Genomic DNA, 14,754 nt, shown 5'->3' with positions numbered 1-14,754 from the left:
AAGCAACATATTGTGTAGAAATGTATATAAGCAATGTTTTAAAATACATTTATTACTGTATTGAATTATTAAAAGGTCTGTTACTCTTAATACATACACTAACAAACACACAATTATATGATCATATAATTGTAGTTATATTTGAGTGAAATGATAGAGGTTTTCTTATGATTTGTTTACATGCACAGTGTAAATCATGCTCTAGTCTCTGACCACTGCTGTAGGTTTGTTGTGTACTCTAACCCAGTAGGGGATTTCTCCCTGCAGCTTAATCTGCTGAAACCCCACGCACCAATGCTTTGCAACTCTGTGCCAAAATGTAAGCATCTACTTTATTTGCATGTAGATCTGTTGAAGCATTGAACCAATAGTGAAGAGTAGGACCCCATCTAGTGGTGATACTCAATGGAGGACATATTTATCCTTGTATTACAGTTCACACATTTGTGACTGGATCTTAAGACTTCATGTAAAGCAGTAAACAAATTTGAAGCACCTTCATGAGTCAGTGTGGTTCCTTTAATTTAATTAATGACAGGTGAGTGAACATCTAACATCAGCTCTATTTTAGCTGTACATACAAAGTCCATGAATGTCAAAAATAGAAAAGGCACTTACTAGAAATGGGACTGTCCTTTAACAATACACACATTGCAGTGATGCCACATTTTAGACCAAGCAAAAACATATTTATCACTAAAAATGACAGAATAAATGTAAGAAAATAAATGATAAGGGTACAGAACAGTTATCATGTACATGCAGCACAAAGGAATAATAAATATTACATTAAAATGTTTATTCTATTAAAATGTCAGTTGTCTCTAACTGATATCTCTCTAACTAAAGTTAGAAAAATGGCATAAATATATTAGCTATAGAAATCACAAATACACAGAAAAAAAAACAACACTGCTTCAGGATATATAAAAGAGTTCACAATCATTTCTTAATAAATTAAGAAACCAGGAACTGTTGTCACTATACATAATAAATTTTTCTTTTATGAAAATATTCTTTTCTTAAAAGCCAGAAAAATGTCAAACGCAAGGCAAGATTTGCTCACAAATCCATTATTAAGTACATAATCTTTTTTTTTAAAACATTTGATATGAAACTTATCTAAAGCATTGATATTTAGTTAGATTCAAAAAGGTATCAAATTATAAACACCTACATTTGTAGGCATTTGTGTACTTTGTAAATGGTATTAAAAAAAGCTGATAATTGGTACATTAATATAGAGGAAATGATCTGCTTGTATTTGGAAGCCAAAAGCTCTTAGTGCAGAAGAAGCTTTTGGATAAATGTAAGTTTTCTTGCACTGTGTTGGTATCTGTACCATGCTCATGCTCAAGTGTTGGCGTATGACTGTGTGCACTTTCTTGCACTGGACATTTCCTGAAATTTATTTTGATACATTATCTTTATACGTGGGCGATATGGTGCTGTTTGCTTTAATGGGAGTTGTTGCGGTCATTGGCGACATCCTGCAGGCGGCGGAAGAAAGCGCTGTGGTTCTCCTGGCACAATCTCTTAGCAGGAGACTGCTGCTCCTCCTCCAGGGCCATGCTGCGCTTCTTAGTGGGCGTCTCTCCAGTTCGGAGCATACTGTTAATCTCCCGCAGCCGCTGAGACAGAATCAGAGCAGGATGAATTAACTTAGTAGGTAAAGGTATTTGTAAATGTTACAGAAATCACAAGACATAAAGGATAAAAATATGCACGAATTATTAAGTGTTTTCACGTGTCAGTGTGATGCTTTACATTTGAGGGACTTGAGCTGACATAATAGAAGATTTTGTCTCTGGGGGTCAGTGGACTTTCAGACTTATGGGGAGAGATGTAGATGGAGTGGTTGTGAGAAAGGAGGACTCTGCGCGGTGAACCAATTCGGAGTGAAGGATATGGACACAGAGGTGGGGTCTCTACCTACACAAATAAGAAATTGTAGAGAGAATTATATTACTTCTTGAAGGAATGTTAAAAAGAACGGTCTCATAGAATCAGACAAAACACAAACAAAAAGCAGCTCCCACCCCTGCTTTAGGAGAGCTGGAGGAGTAGCGCAGTGCAAACAGTTTGATCTGTTTGATGTAGACTTGGTTGTAGAAACAAATGAGATCCCCCTGCTCCTCCTCCTCCTCCTGCTCTGGCAATACGCCGGGTGTGCGAGTGGGTGTAGAGGAAGCACTGCTGGGTTGAGGAACAGGCAGTGTGCTACTGGAGCGCATCGACACGGGACTGCTGTTTCCGCTCGTTGCTGCTGCGGAAGACAAGCAAAATGCTCTTAATTTCATTCAGGTTGAATGACCATGAATGCGCAGATTCATTTAGAAGAGGAGAATCAAAATAACACATTTAAGAATTTTACTCAAAGTACACTCATAACATATAATATAATATAATATAATATAATATAATATAATATAATATAATATAATATAATATAACAATCTGAATCAAAGGAATCATATATAGAGGTTATGTTATGTTTTCACTGGCTATTTTCAAGCGGCGGTTGAAGACCTACTTATTCAGGAAACACTTCAACTAGCACTTCTTTCATTATCTTTTGCATTTAAAAAAAAAAAACAAAAACAAAAAACACACCTTTGACACTTTCATTGTAACTTTGAACAAATGTTTTAAACTCATGGTATCTTAAGTATGTAACTTAGTGATCCAGCATTAATGTATTCAATGTTAGAGATTTAAGCACTTATGTACGTCGCTCTGGATAAGGGCGTCTGCCAAATGCTGTAAATGTAAATGTAAATGTAAATGTTTAAGAATAAATACATAAAATGACAAAATAAAAAGACAAAACATTATTTTTGTAAATAGGTTTAATTGATTTTAATTTTTATTTCACACCATTTATTTTCCTTACTGCTAAATTCTAAATGACTACAATCTTGGAAAAAAAAAATTGTGTCATCCAATGTATGTCTATTTATTTGCACTTAAACATGCCATAACTACATACATACCTTCATGTGTAATTATGTAAATATTTTATATTTTTATAATTATTAAAAGGATTGTATCTATATTTTATGTTAGATAAATTTATGCATTGCTATAAAATCATCAGAAACATTAGCTACATATTCAACATATAAAGATGTTTATATAGTGATGGCTATATGGATAAAATTGTGTGTGTGTGTGTGTGTGTGTGTGTGTGTGTGTGTGTGTGTATGTGTTTGTGTGTACCTTGTTTAGGCCCTCCATCGGATGGAGAGTTCTGTCTGATGTTGTCACTGTTGCCTGAGTGGTCTGTCTTTCGTCCTGATATCAGAACAGTCCTGTAAACCTGGAACAGCATCATCATCATCATCATCATCATCATCATCATTTTCCCTGTCATCATTACCAACACTGGCTTTACAGTATATATTATGTTGTCCAGCGACACTGTGCTTACACTGCTGCTGGCCTGAGGTTGAGATCTGTAACACTTCATGATGTTCTGGAAGGATTTATCCTCTTTAGTCACCTGTTCAACACACAAGTAACAGACTGTGTAAAGGAAAACAGCAAGAAAAAACATCTGTAAAAAAAAACATCTTTTCTTTTTCTCCCTCACCTTAGCTATGACATAGATGGCACACATGAGCAGCTGGTCGAGGTGGCGATTCATCATGAGCTCTGTGCAGTGTACCAGCGAATACTCAAAGCAGGTCCAGATCTTCCTGCGCAGATCTGTACTGATGTCCAGCTTCACACACAGGTCTCGGAGACGTACGCTGGCCAGGTGGTACACCTGATACACAGGCCCAAAAAGCACTTGTTATAAATTTATCTAACCTCAGTTGTTTAGCGAGTAATTAGGTTATTATATTATCAGCGAAATCAACCTTGACGTCCTTGCTCACCTTGCGGAAGAACAGACAGAGGGAGCCTGTTCTCTGCACTCTGTTTGGTGTCCCCTGCTGAGGGCTCATCTTGGCCTGCTTGCTGGCTGTAGGGCTGGTGTGAGTAGTGCCAGCAGGCATGGTGGTCGTCAGCTGTTGGGTGTTCAGTGAGCCAGTCAGAGCCTGGGCGGTAAGAGGCTGTAGTCCTGGTCCACTCTGCCCCGTCACGCTCACTTGCACCGGGATAAAAGTGATGCCCCCATTCTCATTGGCTATCCCTGCAGAGAGGAGATCATTTTAGTTTTCAGCCTAATGACTTATTATGTTTGTAATTGAAAAACAAATTAAAACAAACATCTGACAAGAACAAAAAATACCCCACTTTATCAAAATTGGCTCATAATGGTATCTTATTAGAATAGTACTTAATTATTATATCTATTATTAGCACATCATCCATCCAAAGAAACACTTGAATACTTCACTGCACCTTGCACAGGTATTGTAACGGTCTGTCCATTGTTAGCAGTAACAGTAGCTGTTGCCATAGTGACCACGGTCTGGCCTGGTGGTATAGTGCTGACCAATGAGGGCTGGCTGACCCGCGTTGATGCAGGAGGGTCAGAGGTCATCTCCGAATCCACAAAGAGGCGCCTGCGTGCTGTACCTGTGGGTGGGGTACTGTAGCGTTCATGGAGAGTTGTGGAAGCGGAGGCCACTCCTGGAGGGAGCAACAGGATTAAAATATATTGTACAGAAGCAAACAAACTCAATAAGTGACTTAATGTTTCAACATTTGTTCTGCAAGTACAGAGTATACTGTTACACTGAGTGTCTTTAGTGTGTCATTTGTCCCACAAGCCTGTACCTTTTCCTGATCCTGCAGTATTAGCACTGATCTCATTAGTTTTAGGGGTGTGAAGGTTGCCAGATCCATCCTCTAGGTACTGAGGAGGAATGACCTAACATACATGTACACAAATAGAAATGATTGTAATTACATCATCAGACATGAAATGCGTATAAGACAAATATAAATTAGCTATTCATTAGCAGTACACAGAATTTTGGGGCTGAAAATGGCCAAAAATATCACTTTTGTTACAAGTAAAACTTTTTAGCAATAACAATTTGAAAGTGAACTTCAAACACTGTTTTCTTTCTTTTTTCTACATGCGATTTATGTGATACATTAATAGATTATTAGAACATTTAGAACATTTATTTAAAGTTATTTATTTCAAATTATTGTCAGCTTAGTGTGTCTTAAATATCTGGGCCAGAAATTTTCATTTTCAAGAAAGCATGGTTAGAAACAGGTGCTCAGTCTCACCTCCTGACAGGAAGGCACATGGTTTTTGGCCCCTTTAATGCTCTCCCAGAGTGGGGAACTCTCTTTCCAGGCCAGGCTCTCCAGCACCTGCTCCTCCACATGGTTCAGATGCTTCACCACCTCCCTGACGAGACCTTCTTCCGCCCGAACCAGCACCTCGATCACCTAATGAGTGGAAGAGAATGAGAAAGATTGAGATAAATCCATTCAGATATGTACCTCTGAACTGGAAATAAACATTACTGCACTGTACTGGTTTGTATTGACTCACCTTATAAAAGTGGTAAGGGGGAATGTCAAAGGTCTGTAGAACCCACTGGAACTCACCAGGTGGATGGTAAGAGAAGATGACAATCTCTAGACAACAGGCTATCAGTGAACGATGGAATATGTCCTGCTCTAGAATAGACTGAAAAAGACATTTTCCACTCAGTTAAACATAACTACTTAAACATTGTAAAGCCCACAAATCCCCAACTGACCTGAGTCAACAACTTAAGGAACATGTTTGTGGTGTTTAACTGGTTGGTAAACCTCAGAATTGAGGTTTTAAATATTTCCACCTTCACCCAATGTTCAGTAACAATAATTTTCAGTACTTTGTGCAAATTCGTGTGTGTCGTATTTTGTTGAAACAAATGTCAATAAACGTGTGTTAACCGACTTTTACACTGTTAATGGTTTGTTCATGCAGTAGTACATCATTGGTTTATGCTAAGTAATTCACAGAATATTGTTACTTAAACAAACTTTTATCTAAATCATTACCAACAAAATAAACATATATGAACGGGTGAAATCTTACAGAGAGGTCATTGTCACCCAGTCTCCTCTTCTCCTGGTCAATGATGCCCTCCAGTGTTTTATAATACAGTGCCTCAGCTAGGCAAAAGTATTTTACAGCAATATCTGCAACGTATGAAAATATACATATATGTATAGACTTGTTACGAATAAATGCACTAAACTTTATGTTAAATATTGTGAAATGGTTGTAACATGGTAGAGTTTAAAACCTCTTGCTAGGCCTTGGTTTTCCTCTCCCTTGGCTTCGTAGCTCTGAAGGAACACCTCGGACATCTCTCTCAGTCTGGATGCTATAGCTTCACTGGGGTTTCTTGCACAGGCCCTAGGTTTAAGAATAAAATAATGTACTCTAAATAAATACTTAACAAATATCATTAAATGTTTCAAAAAACCAGTTCCGTAGCATGGCAATAACAGGACTTGTTTAATGCTATAATGTCTCACTTTGTTTGTAAGTGAAAGTATTTCCTGGACTAATATTGCAAATCCTATTTGCTACTCTAACTCCCATGTTCTGTTCATTAATCAGAAATAAATGTCCAGCGTCCATGACATAGTAAACAAACAGTTAATGATGTATAATATAGAGGGCACATGTGTGTGTTTGTGTGTTTTTGCTGTGTTAATTACTTCAGCATGTCTCTCAGTCTCAGGCTCGGCCTGTGTTTGAGTCCTGACAGTAGACTGTGCAGACGTGCGATGCCTTCCATTGCAGTGGACACTGGTGTTCCAAAAGCACTGTCCTGTAAGTACGTCCTCCCCGTCAGTGGAGTCGACACTTTTAGAGCTGATGCCTGCGAGGGAGTCATTTTACAAGAACTCAACTAGTTCTTATTTTTATCTTATAAAGAATACACACAATACATACAACCTACAGCAGACCTGTGTTTTATTTAATCAGTTCATGATTTTTAATATTTCATCTATTATTATTATTATTATTATTATTATTATTATTATTATACACTGTTTGCTTGTTATTTTTATTTATTGTTTTATTATAATGATTAGTTATTATTTCTCAATGAACAACTTAATACTGACTTAATTATTAATTCATAACATGCTGAGTACATAAACATTTTATGGTCAGTTATGTAAAGTAAATATAAAGAAACTGGCCATATTTTAGCTTGTCATTTTTTGGCAGTTTGTGTAATTCACATGCAGGGTCTCACAGTGAGGGATTTGTGCAGAATGCTGGGAGGTCTGTCCTGGTTCTCTGTCCCCTCACACAGATATGGTCCTGGTGTACCAATGTCCTCTTTGTTTCCGTCACCCAGAAATATCCTCTCATCTAGAGCACCTGATGACAGAACATGCTCCTCATATGCCCGGTTCAGAGAAGCACTAAAACACACACACACACACACACACACACACACACACACATGCACACACACGCACACATGCAAGTGTCATGATCATGCAGTAGGGGTGTGTGCAAATGTTCAAATGTTAAAACATCATAGAGAGAGAGAGACAGAGAGAGAGAGAGAGAGAGAGAGAGAGAGAGAGAGAGAGAGAGAGAGAAAACCTTTTCAATTTAGGTCACACCCACTTCAAGTGTGATAAAGACAGATACAAATATTCATTAGATTTAAATACAGATACAGGAGGTGGGATTATGTTACATACCTAGCATACAGGAAACCTAATACAATTATTAATTAGCTCTAATCCTATTGCAAAGACTTACAGACTGTCTCCAAAATGAATAGGATCCAGGAATCCTGTCAGCGTCTCCTCCTTTCCCTTTAAAATCTGTGAGGAATAGAAATAAGTAAAATAAGAATCCACAATGTGACTGTACAAACCAATATCATGATTTTCAGTACTGAATCTGTCACAGAGTTTTCAAACATTTTTCAAACATACATTAAGGTGATACTGGTTTATGCTGGTATTATCTATTAACTGTAACATAGTGTTAAATACACATTTGTTACATCATTATATGTATACTATTACAGTTTATTGTCACATTTGTAAGGTATATCATCCCAGGATGATAAGTACATGTGGTAATTTGATCTTTTTGGATGCTCTTGATTTCTCACCTTGCGTTCAAAGAGTTTCTTGATGAAGGGCTTCCAGAAGTGTTCCTTTACCCCTTTAGCATCGAGCACCACACCATGATGCAGTTCACACAGCTGCTCTATGAAGCAAAGTGAGCTGGTGCCTGGTTTATAGTCCTTACTGCTAAAATCCTCTGAAAGGCCTGTTTACACACACAAACACACACACACACACACACACACACAAAGATATAGAGAAAGAGACTCACACACAGTTGTGAGGTACACAGCTGATATGGCAGATGTAATTTCATGCTATTTCTCTCTCTGGTAAAGTGTGTGGTGTGTGTGGACATGTGTTTGTACCTTTGAAGTTGGGGTTGAGTAGATCTTTACGGCTGGAGCACAACAGAGAGTTGGAGTAAACCAGGTCAAGTGCACACAGCAACAGGTGATAAGAGTTCACAAGGTCGTCACTGATCATAGGGAAGTTTCCTACAGGAAGCAACAGGACACAGACAGAATGGAGGGTAGGTGTGAAATTACTCAAGACAAAATGATTAGGATATATACAAGGGTTAGTCAGTTAAGCATAATATTTGACCTGGGTGAGCTTATGAATAGCACAATTCAAGCAACCACTATCCAGCTCTGCTGTTGTTATCACAAATCAAACACTGACAAGCTGACCTGCAACGCACTTTAAAACAGCAATATCACACACAGACATGCTGTATATCAGCCAGACAGGACCCTGATCGCCTTGCATAACAGGAAAAGTCTGCAGGAGAGAGGCTGCTTTGCTCAGCGGTGTGGAGTAGATTTATTTCTTCCTGTTTAATTGATTTCCAGAGGAACCTTCACATACACAGGTCCAGACAACAATCCCCTTTGCCTTGGCGATAAAAATGATAAATATTTAGACCATGACACCACCAAACCAGTATCCCTCAACTGGACACATTCCAGAGAGACTCAGTATTTATGAGGTAAAGAAACTATAATATCAATAGAGAAACATGCTCGAAACACTTCATAATAAAGCTGTTTAACAAAACCTGTTCCTCTTATCAGCTACTATTCAATAAATAAAAATATCCATTGTTAAATATGCTATACAAATACAATAGTATTGAATTGTGTTATAATTAAACTCAACACTCTAGTGCCAAAATACCGTCGATATTACTTGTAGCCGAAAGCTTGAGAAAATTCTTATTAACATGTCATTAACAGCCAAGTTCAAACACACATCATGTTCTATGACATATACTTACAGGATCCTCAATGCAGTCCACAAAAAAAGCTGCACAGTAAAGTTTCAGCAAAAACGAATTCTGCAAATGGCAAATGCAGAATGAGGGAGATTTAAACTAAAGACAGAGGCAAAGAGGAGGAAAATACAGACTTCTCCACTGGCCCTGCAGAAACCATTGGCTACTTAAATGCAGACAAGTCCTGACTTGTCATCTGCACTGGTTGCTATGATAAGCAGTGCATGCTGCTCATGCCCGAAAATGATTGTCTCAGTCAGCATGCTTACTTTTCTTCCCCCTGCTGTTCTCTCCACAGCTGTCAAAATCTATTGTTCTCTAATGTCATACTCCATGCTAGATTTTATGCTAAACATGTTGCATGGGTTTATAATTCAACACAGCGTTGCATTTAGTTCATTTAGAACAGTTTAAACTTCTTAAACGTTAAAAGAACAAGGTATATGTCGACACTTAAAATATCATTTCTATTAGTTTCACTGTAGCTGCTATACAAGTTGTGATGAACTCAAGTTGTGATGAGTAATAAGACAACGAAGGTTGAAGGCTTTAAACACTCAAGGTTTGAATGCGTTCTCTACTGAGTGTATGCTTGTAAATCAGCCTCACTACAATTTCATGATTCAAAACAATCATTACAGACACCCTCAAAGTGGTCTGTTTCATAGGATGTCACAGAAAATGAATGCAATCAGGCAGTGTGTGTACGTGTGTGTGTGTGTGTGTGTGTGTGTGTGTGTGTGTGTGTGTGTGTCTGTGTGTGTGTGTGCGTGCGTGCGTGTGTGTGTGTGTGTGTGTGTGTGTAAGTCCCCTGTGGCGTGTAGCTGATGCAGACAAGCCGGCACAGGCCCTAATAATGATTGGTGGTCACGTGGCCAAGGTCTTTTGCAAATCATCCAATAGAAATAAGCTCTAACTACACCATGGCTGATGACCCTTTACTCTTGAAGAGATTTTACCTAAGAATATATTTAATAAACACTACCTCTCTGCGTCCTCAGTTCACACCTTTTTCTTTTCTTCTCTTTATCACTATTGTGACTTTCATGGTTCATATTTCAGACAAATCCATGCATGTACTTTTATTTTTACAGCATTTTTATAGTATTTCAGCATACTTGCAGCTACACCCAGCACAATTCTGGTCTTATCTGGGCAGAAAGGCTCATTATCACAGGTTTGCATTTATGTTGTAGAATTCGTTCAGAACTATGGACTGATTGCACAATTCCATATGTCACTTTTGTGCATGCAGGTTTCTGAAATGGTAAACACAATGTTCATCATTTAATTGTTTTTTGATTATTATTTTCCTTACACTCAAGCAGCAAACAACAGCACTTTTTGGATGCATGGCAGGTTATCGGGCAGGAGTACTGCAAATGAGGAGCCGTTCTTGTATAGGTTTGCAAGCCTACCTTTTTTGCAATGCACTTAGTGCAAACGCTCGCACCACAGATCTGAAAACAGCACACCGCACAACATACCGAACTCTCAAGGTAAACAAGAGCCAAAGGTCCAGTGGATGGACCCTATAGTATATAGTAACCCTATCACCTTACTAATAACTCTAAACCATGAGATGCACTTATATTCACACTTTTCCAACTTAAAACACACTGAGTTGTCTCCACCCTTCCCAGGTCACGCCACGTCAAAGTCACGGCCAATCTTCCCCTGGACTTAAAGATCTGCTGTAAATAAAACTGCACTTTTGCCAAATGCAGAAAAAAAGCAAGTGTAAAAGTGACCTAAAATGCCTGTATGAGTAGAGTCATGTATCTTACCTTTTGCATGCACGAACAGGACCCAGCAGAAATGGAAGAGCTCAGCCACAGTGCAGGGATGTCGTCTAAGGACACAGGAAACAACAATTAGTTTAAGCTTCTTAAAGGTTTATAGCTTGGCACAGAGACAGACTAGGAACATATTTTATAAAATTATACACTTCATTTACAACACATGGTGTCAAGTCCTTAGTTATGTTTATGGTTTATCTCTGAGATAGTTTATCACCATTTATATTAGAGATAAAAAAAAAGTAGAACATTCTAAACATGTAAATGTACATTCACATGTAAAAAGTGTCTAAGTAAATGAAATGACTGTATTAACTACTAAACAAGTGACCTTTGGCATTTCCTGGTTAATTCCCATTAGATCCTCATACACATGTACAGTAACTAGGTATAGTAAAAGTTTTTACATTGACTTACTTTTGTTTCCTGCTTCTGTGTGTTCTGGGCGGTTCATCAGAAGGGGGTTTAAATATGTCCCTAAATATGGGGACGTATTTCTTAAAAATGACAGCTGTCACAGTGAAGTTCCTCTCCAGCTTTTCTGTGCTTTGCCGGAATTCCTTTGGCAGGTTGGCCATATCCTGCCATTTCTGCATTTTGCTGAAAAACTCGATCAAACTAGAAGTAGAACAGAGGATAATCATTTAAAAGTGAATAAAATAAAAGTACATATTTACAATTTCAAATATACCAGTAACATTACCATGATGACAACCTTTATAGTGTTGTTGAATTGTCAAACAAAAGGTTTTTGTTGCTAAAGTATTTTAAGATGTTGAACCCTTAGATAAGTTCTAGTTTTAACTTCTTCTAAAATCAATTTTAAACATTTGTTTACAAAGTGCATGTCTGGCATGGTGACGTATAGGTAACATACAGTATGTATGTATGTATGTATGTATGTATGTATGTATGTATGCATGTATGCATGTATGTATGTATGTATGTATGTAATAAACTGCTAATGTTAATGGCCTTGGCAATAATTGATGTTATTTTTGTTGATGTCAAGTGAATAAACATTCTATTTGATCACATTTGCATTATGAGAGAAAATATTATCAGTACAAACTTTATACTTTATATTACAATTTATAAAACATGAAAGAATGTGCTATTATATGAAACTTAATTATTTTTTCCATATTAGAATGTCTTGAAATGTTTTATTTCTCTTATACCACAGCATTTTGTCAACAATTACAATTTCGTTTAATTAAAGAATGATGTCATATTTGCCATACTACAACCTTTACGATGATAAACTGATTATTGAAACTTAATGTGAGTGAGTGAGAAGTGTTTGTGTCCCATTCAACCAAACTCAATACTGCAGATTAAACACTTATCAAGATCCCTGTTCTGGTGCCATGCTTAAATGCACGATGAAGTGCTCGATGAAGGGATATAGAAAACTGGATGTAGTGATTTTCAGTGATCCCTGACCCATGTGATCAGTGAAACACAGGGTGCAGTGTCACATATAAAGGGTTACACACCTCTGTTCTGAAGAGCGGAGAATCCGTGTGAGGGACACATAATTGCCTTCAGCTGTGCCTTTACTAACAGTGGGCACAGACGTCCTGCAGGCCACATAAAGGGCACAGGCCAACCAGTGAAGTTCACTACCCTGACAGAGGCAGACAGAAAAAGAGAATGAGATACAAAAGAGATAAAAGTAATAATTATGTAGTAGAAGTAATAATAATAATAATAATAATAATAATAATTATTATTATTATTATTATTATTATTATTATTATTAGAACCTGCATAATGTTAATGGCCTTGGCCTCGGTGTTATTGTTGATGATTTCAAGTCAATAAACATTTTATTTGATCACATTTGCATTCATAATGTGCTATTATAAGAGAAAATATTATCAGTACAAACTATACTTTATATTACAATTTATAAAACATGAAAGAATTTGCTATTATATGAAACTTAATTATTTTTTCCATCTTACACCACAGCAATTTGTTTACAATTACAATTACAATTTTTTAATAATAATAATAATAATAATAATAATAATAATGATACTACTACTACTACTACTACTACTAATAATAATAATAATAATTATTATTATAATTATTATTATTATTATTGTTGTTGTTGTTGTACATAAAAATGTAGACATACATTTTTACAAAAACATAGAACTTAAGACAAAAATATAAGTCCACATATAAGAGCTTCAGTCTCCAATAAAATGCCATGAGAGTCCAGGTGGAAAAAACCTCAATAATATAGAAATAGCTGACATTATAATTAGACAGAAAGACAGAGTCTTTATAAATAGAATTTATAATAACAAATGTTCATCATTAACTACGGTTAATTATTATGTAATTAATCTAAACTAATTGATCTTTAAATCTAATGATAAAAGGTAAATATTCTGTGTGTAACATGGACCACCAGATGAGGTCCTGTGAGTTTAAGAGGTTAATTCATAATTTAAACAGTTATTAATCATGTACCTTATTATCTTATACATTATTTATGTCAAATATAGATCGAAATGTGGATAAAATCATTCAAGAAATGCATTTAAAATACTATTTCAGATAATCCTTTTTTTTACTTTGTCATTTATTTGAACTGTGCTACAAAAGTTCAGGTGACTTGTAGGATTTTTCCATATTCAGGTTTTTTTTTTTAGCAGTAATCATTTAAAAAGCTGATGATTTCAGAGCTCAGTGTGTTGTAAGAGATAAGGCCTGTGTGAACAGGGAGATCTAAAATCAACAACTAGTAAACATGCTACACAAACCTGGTGCTTTGTTTTGGCTATAAACCCTACAGATGCATTTAAATGTCCACACATGAGTCACGTGATCTCCAGGATACCTGCCCATACCTCACCGTGTCCTCACCGGGCCCGAGGTAGCACAAAACAGCTCTCTCTCACCTCTAAAGTGTAGTTTTTGCTGATATTTTCGTAGCTCCTCCATGCCCCGTTACTCGCCTCCTCGTCCATATTCAGGGCTCGACACAGATCTTCAAACGACAGCCTTGTTTTCTGCACAGCCTCTTCTTCCTCGTTCATTTTTACGTGTTATAAACCGAGCTGAACGTTTTTGTCTGTCTAAAACGAGCGATCTGCTATTAAAAGCTAGTTAAAACAGGTCATTTACAGAGCCGGAAGGTGAATTAAACCCGAACAGAAGTGTTTCAGTGCTGTACCGCAGACTGTAGCTATACACTTCTGCACACTGTAGCCATTTAAATGCCCTTTGACAGACAGATATTACTTTACGTAAAGGACGTACGTCATTAACGCACCACGTAGCCGAAGGACTGTGGAGTTGACGTAAATAGTATCACGATTCACAACACGTAGAAAGACGCGGAAATGCTCTCAACGCCCACTTTTCACTTACCGAATACAATTTTTACCTCTAAGATCTATTTCACGGTTTCAGACTACTTTGTACATTCGGCCAAATAAAAACTTGAATCTAAATCGACGATTATATTTCCAATGCAAAATGACACTTTACTTCAAAAAAGCACACAATGTCAATGTTTTGCTATAAATCATGCTTCCTTCACGAGCTCCGAGAATTCTAATTCTCATAATATAATAATTATATTATTATATATTTATTATATAACTAATTTAATATATAACTGATTTAATATATTATTAT

The 14,754-nt window shown here is 36.8% G+C and overlaps 1 protein-coding gene across 3 annotated transcripts; it reads right to left on the bottom strand.

Annotated features, from left to right (window-relative positions):
* Positions 1–497: 497 nt before the first annotated feature.
* On the bottom strand, positions 498–14,677 carry rbl2 (retinoblastoma-like 2 (p130)). 3 transcript variants are annotated; one of them, XM_060887551.1, is made up of 22 exons: positions 14,013–14,677; positions 12,591–12,721; positions 11,509–11,709; positions 11,080–11,144; positions 8,385–8,513; positions 8,061–8,221; positions 7,700–7,764; positions 7,179–7,350; positions 6,631–6,794; positions 6,210–6,322; positions 5,999–6,102; positions 5,465–5,602; positions 5,194–5,358; positions 4,729–4,822; positions 4,351–4,581; positions 3,882–4,138; positions 3,593–3,769; positions 3,431–3,502; positions 3,220–3,319; positions 2,040–2,263; positions 1,768–1,932; positions 498–1,631 (listed from the first exon to the last, which is right to left on the bottom strand). In XM_060887551.1, exons 1-22 carry the CDS (start codon positions 14,148–14,150, stop codon positions 1,458–1,460), a joined length of 3,240 nt encoding a protein of 1,079 aa, XP_060743534.1. In that variant the 5' UTR covers positions 14,151–14,677; the 3' UTR covers positions 498–1,457. The 3 variants fall into 3 exon arrangements, with proteins under 3 accessions (XP_060743534.1, XP_060743533.1, XP_060743535.1); XM_060887550.1 differs by having other exon boundaries at positions 2,040–2,266; positions 14,013–14,674; XM_060887552.1 differs by lacking the exons at positions 11,080–11,144; positions 11,509–11,709; positions 12,591–12,721; positions 14,013–14,677 and adding an exon at positions 9,296–9,414 and having other exon boundaries at positions 2,040–2,266.
* Between the last annotated feature and the right edge of the window lie 77 nt (positions 14,678–14,754).

The sequence above is a fragment of the Tachysurus vachellii genome, chromosome 14, assembly GCF_030014155.1.
Source record: "Tachysurus vachellii isolate PV-2020 chromosome 14, HZAU_Pvac_v1, whole genome shotgun sequence".
Taxonomy (NCBI): Eukaryota; Metazoa; Chordata; class Actinopteri; order Siluriformes; family Bagridae; genus Tachysurus; species Tachysurus vachellii.
This window is presented reverse-complemented; position numbering and strand designations above follow the sequence as displayed.

Coding starts and splice junctions, on each gene's coding strand:
- rbl2 (XM_060887550.1), bottom strand. CDS start 14,150: ATGAACGAGGAAGAAGAGGCTGTGCAGAAAACAAGGCTGTCGTTTGAA. Junction 12,722..14,012: donor GCAAAAACTACACTTTAGAG/GTGAGAGAGAGC, acceptor TGCCTCTGTCAG/GGTAGTGAACTTCACTGGTT. Junction 1,933..2,039: donor CCAGCTCTCCTAAAGCAGGG/GTGGGAGCTGCT, acceptor TTATTTGTGTAG/GTAGAGACCCCACCTCTGTG.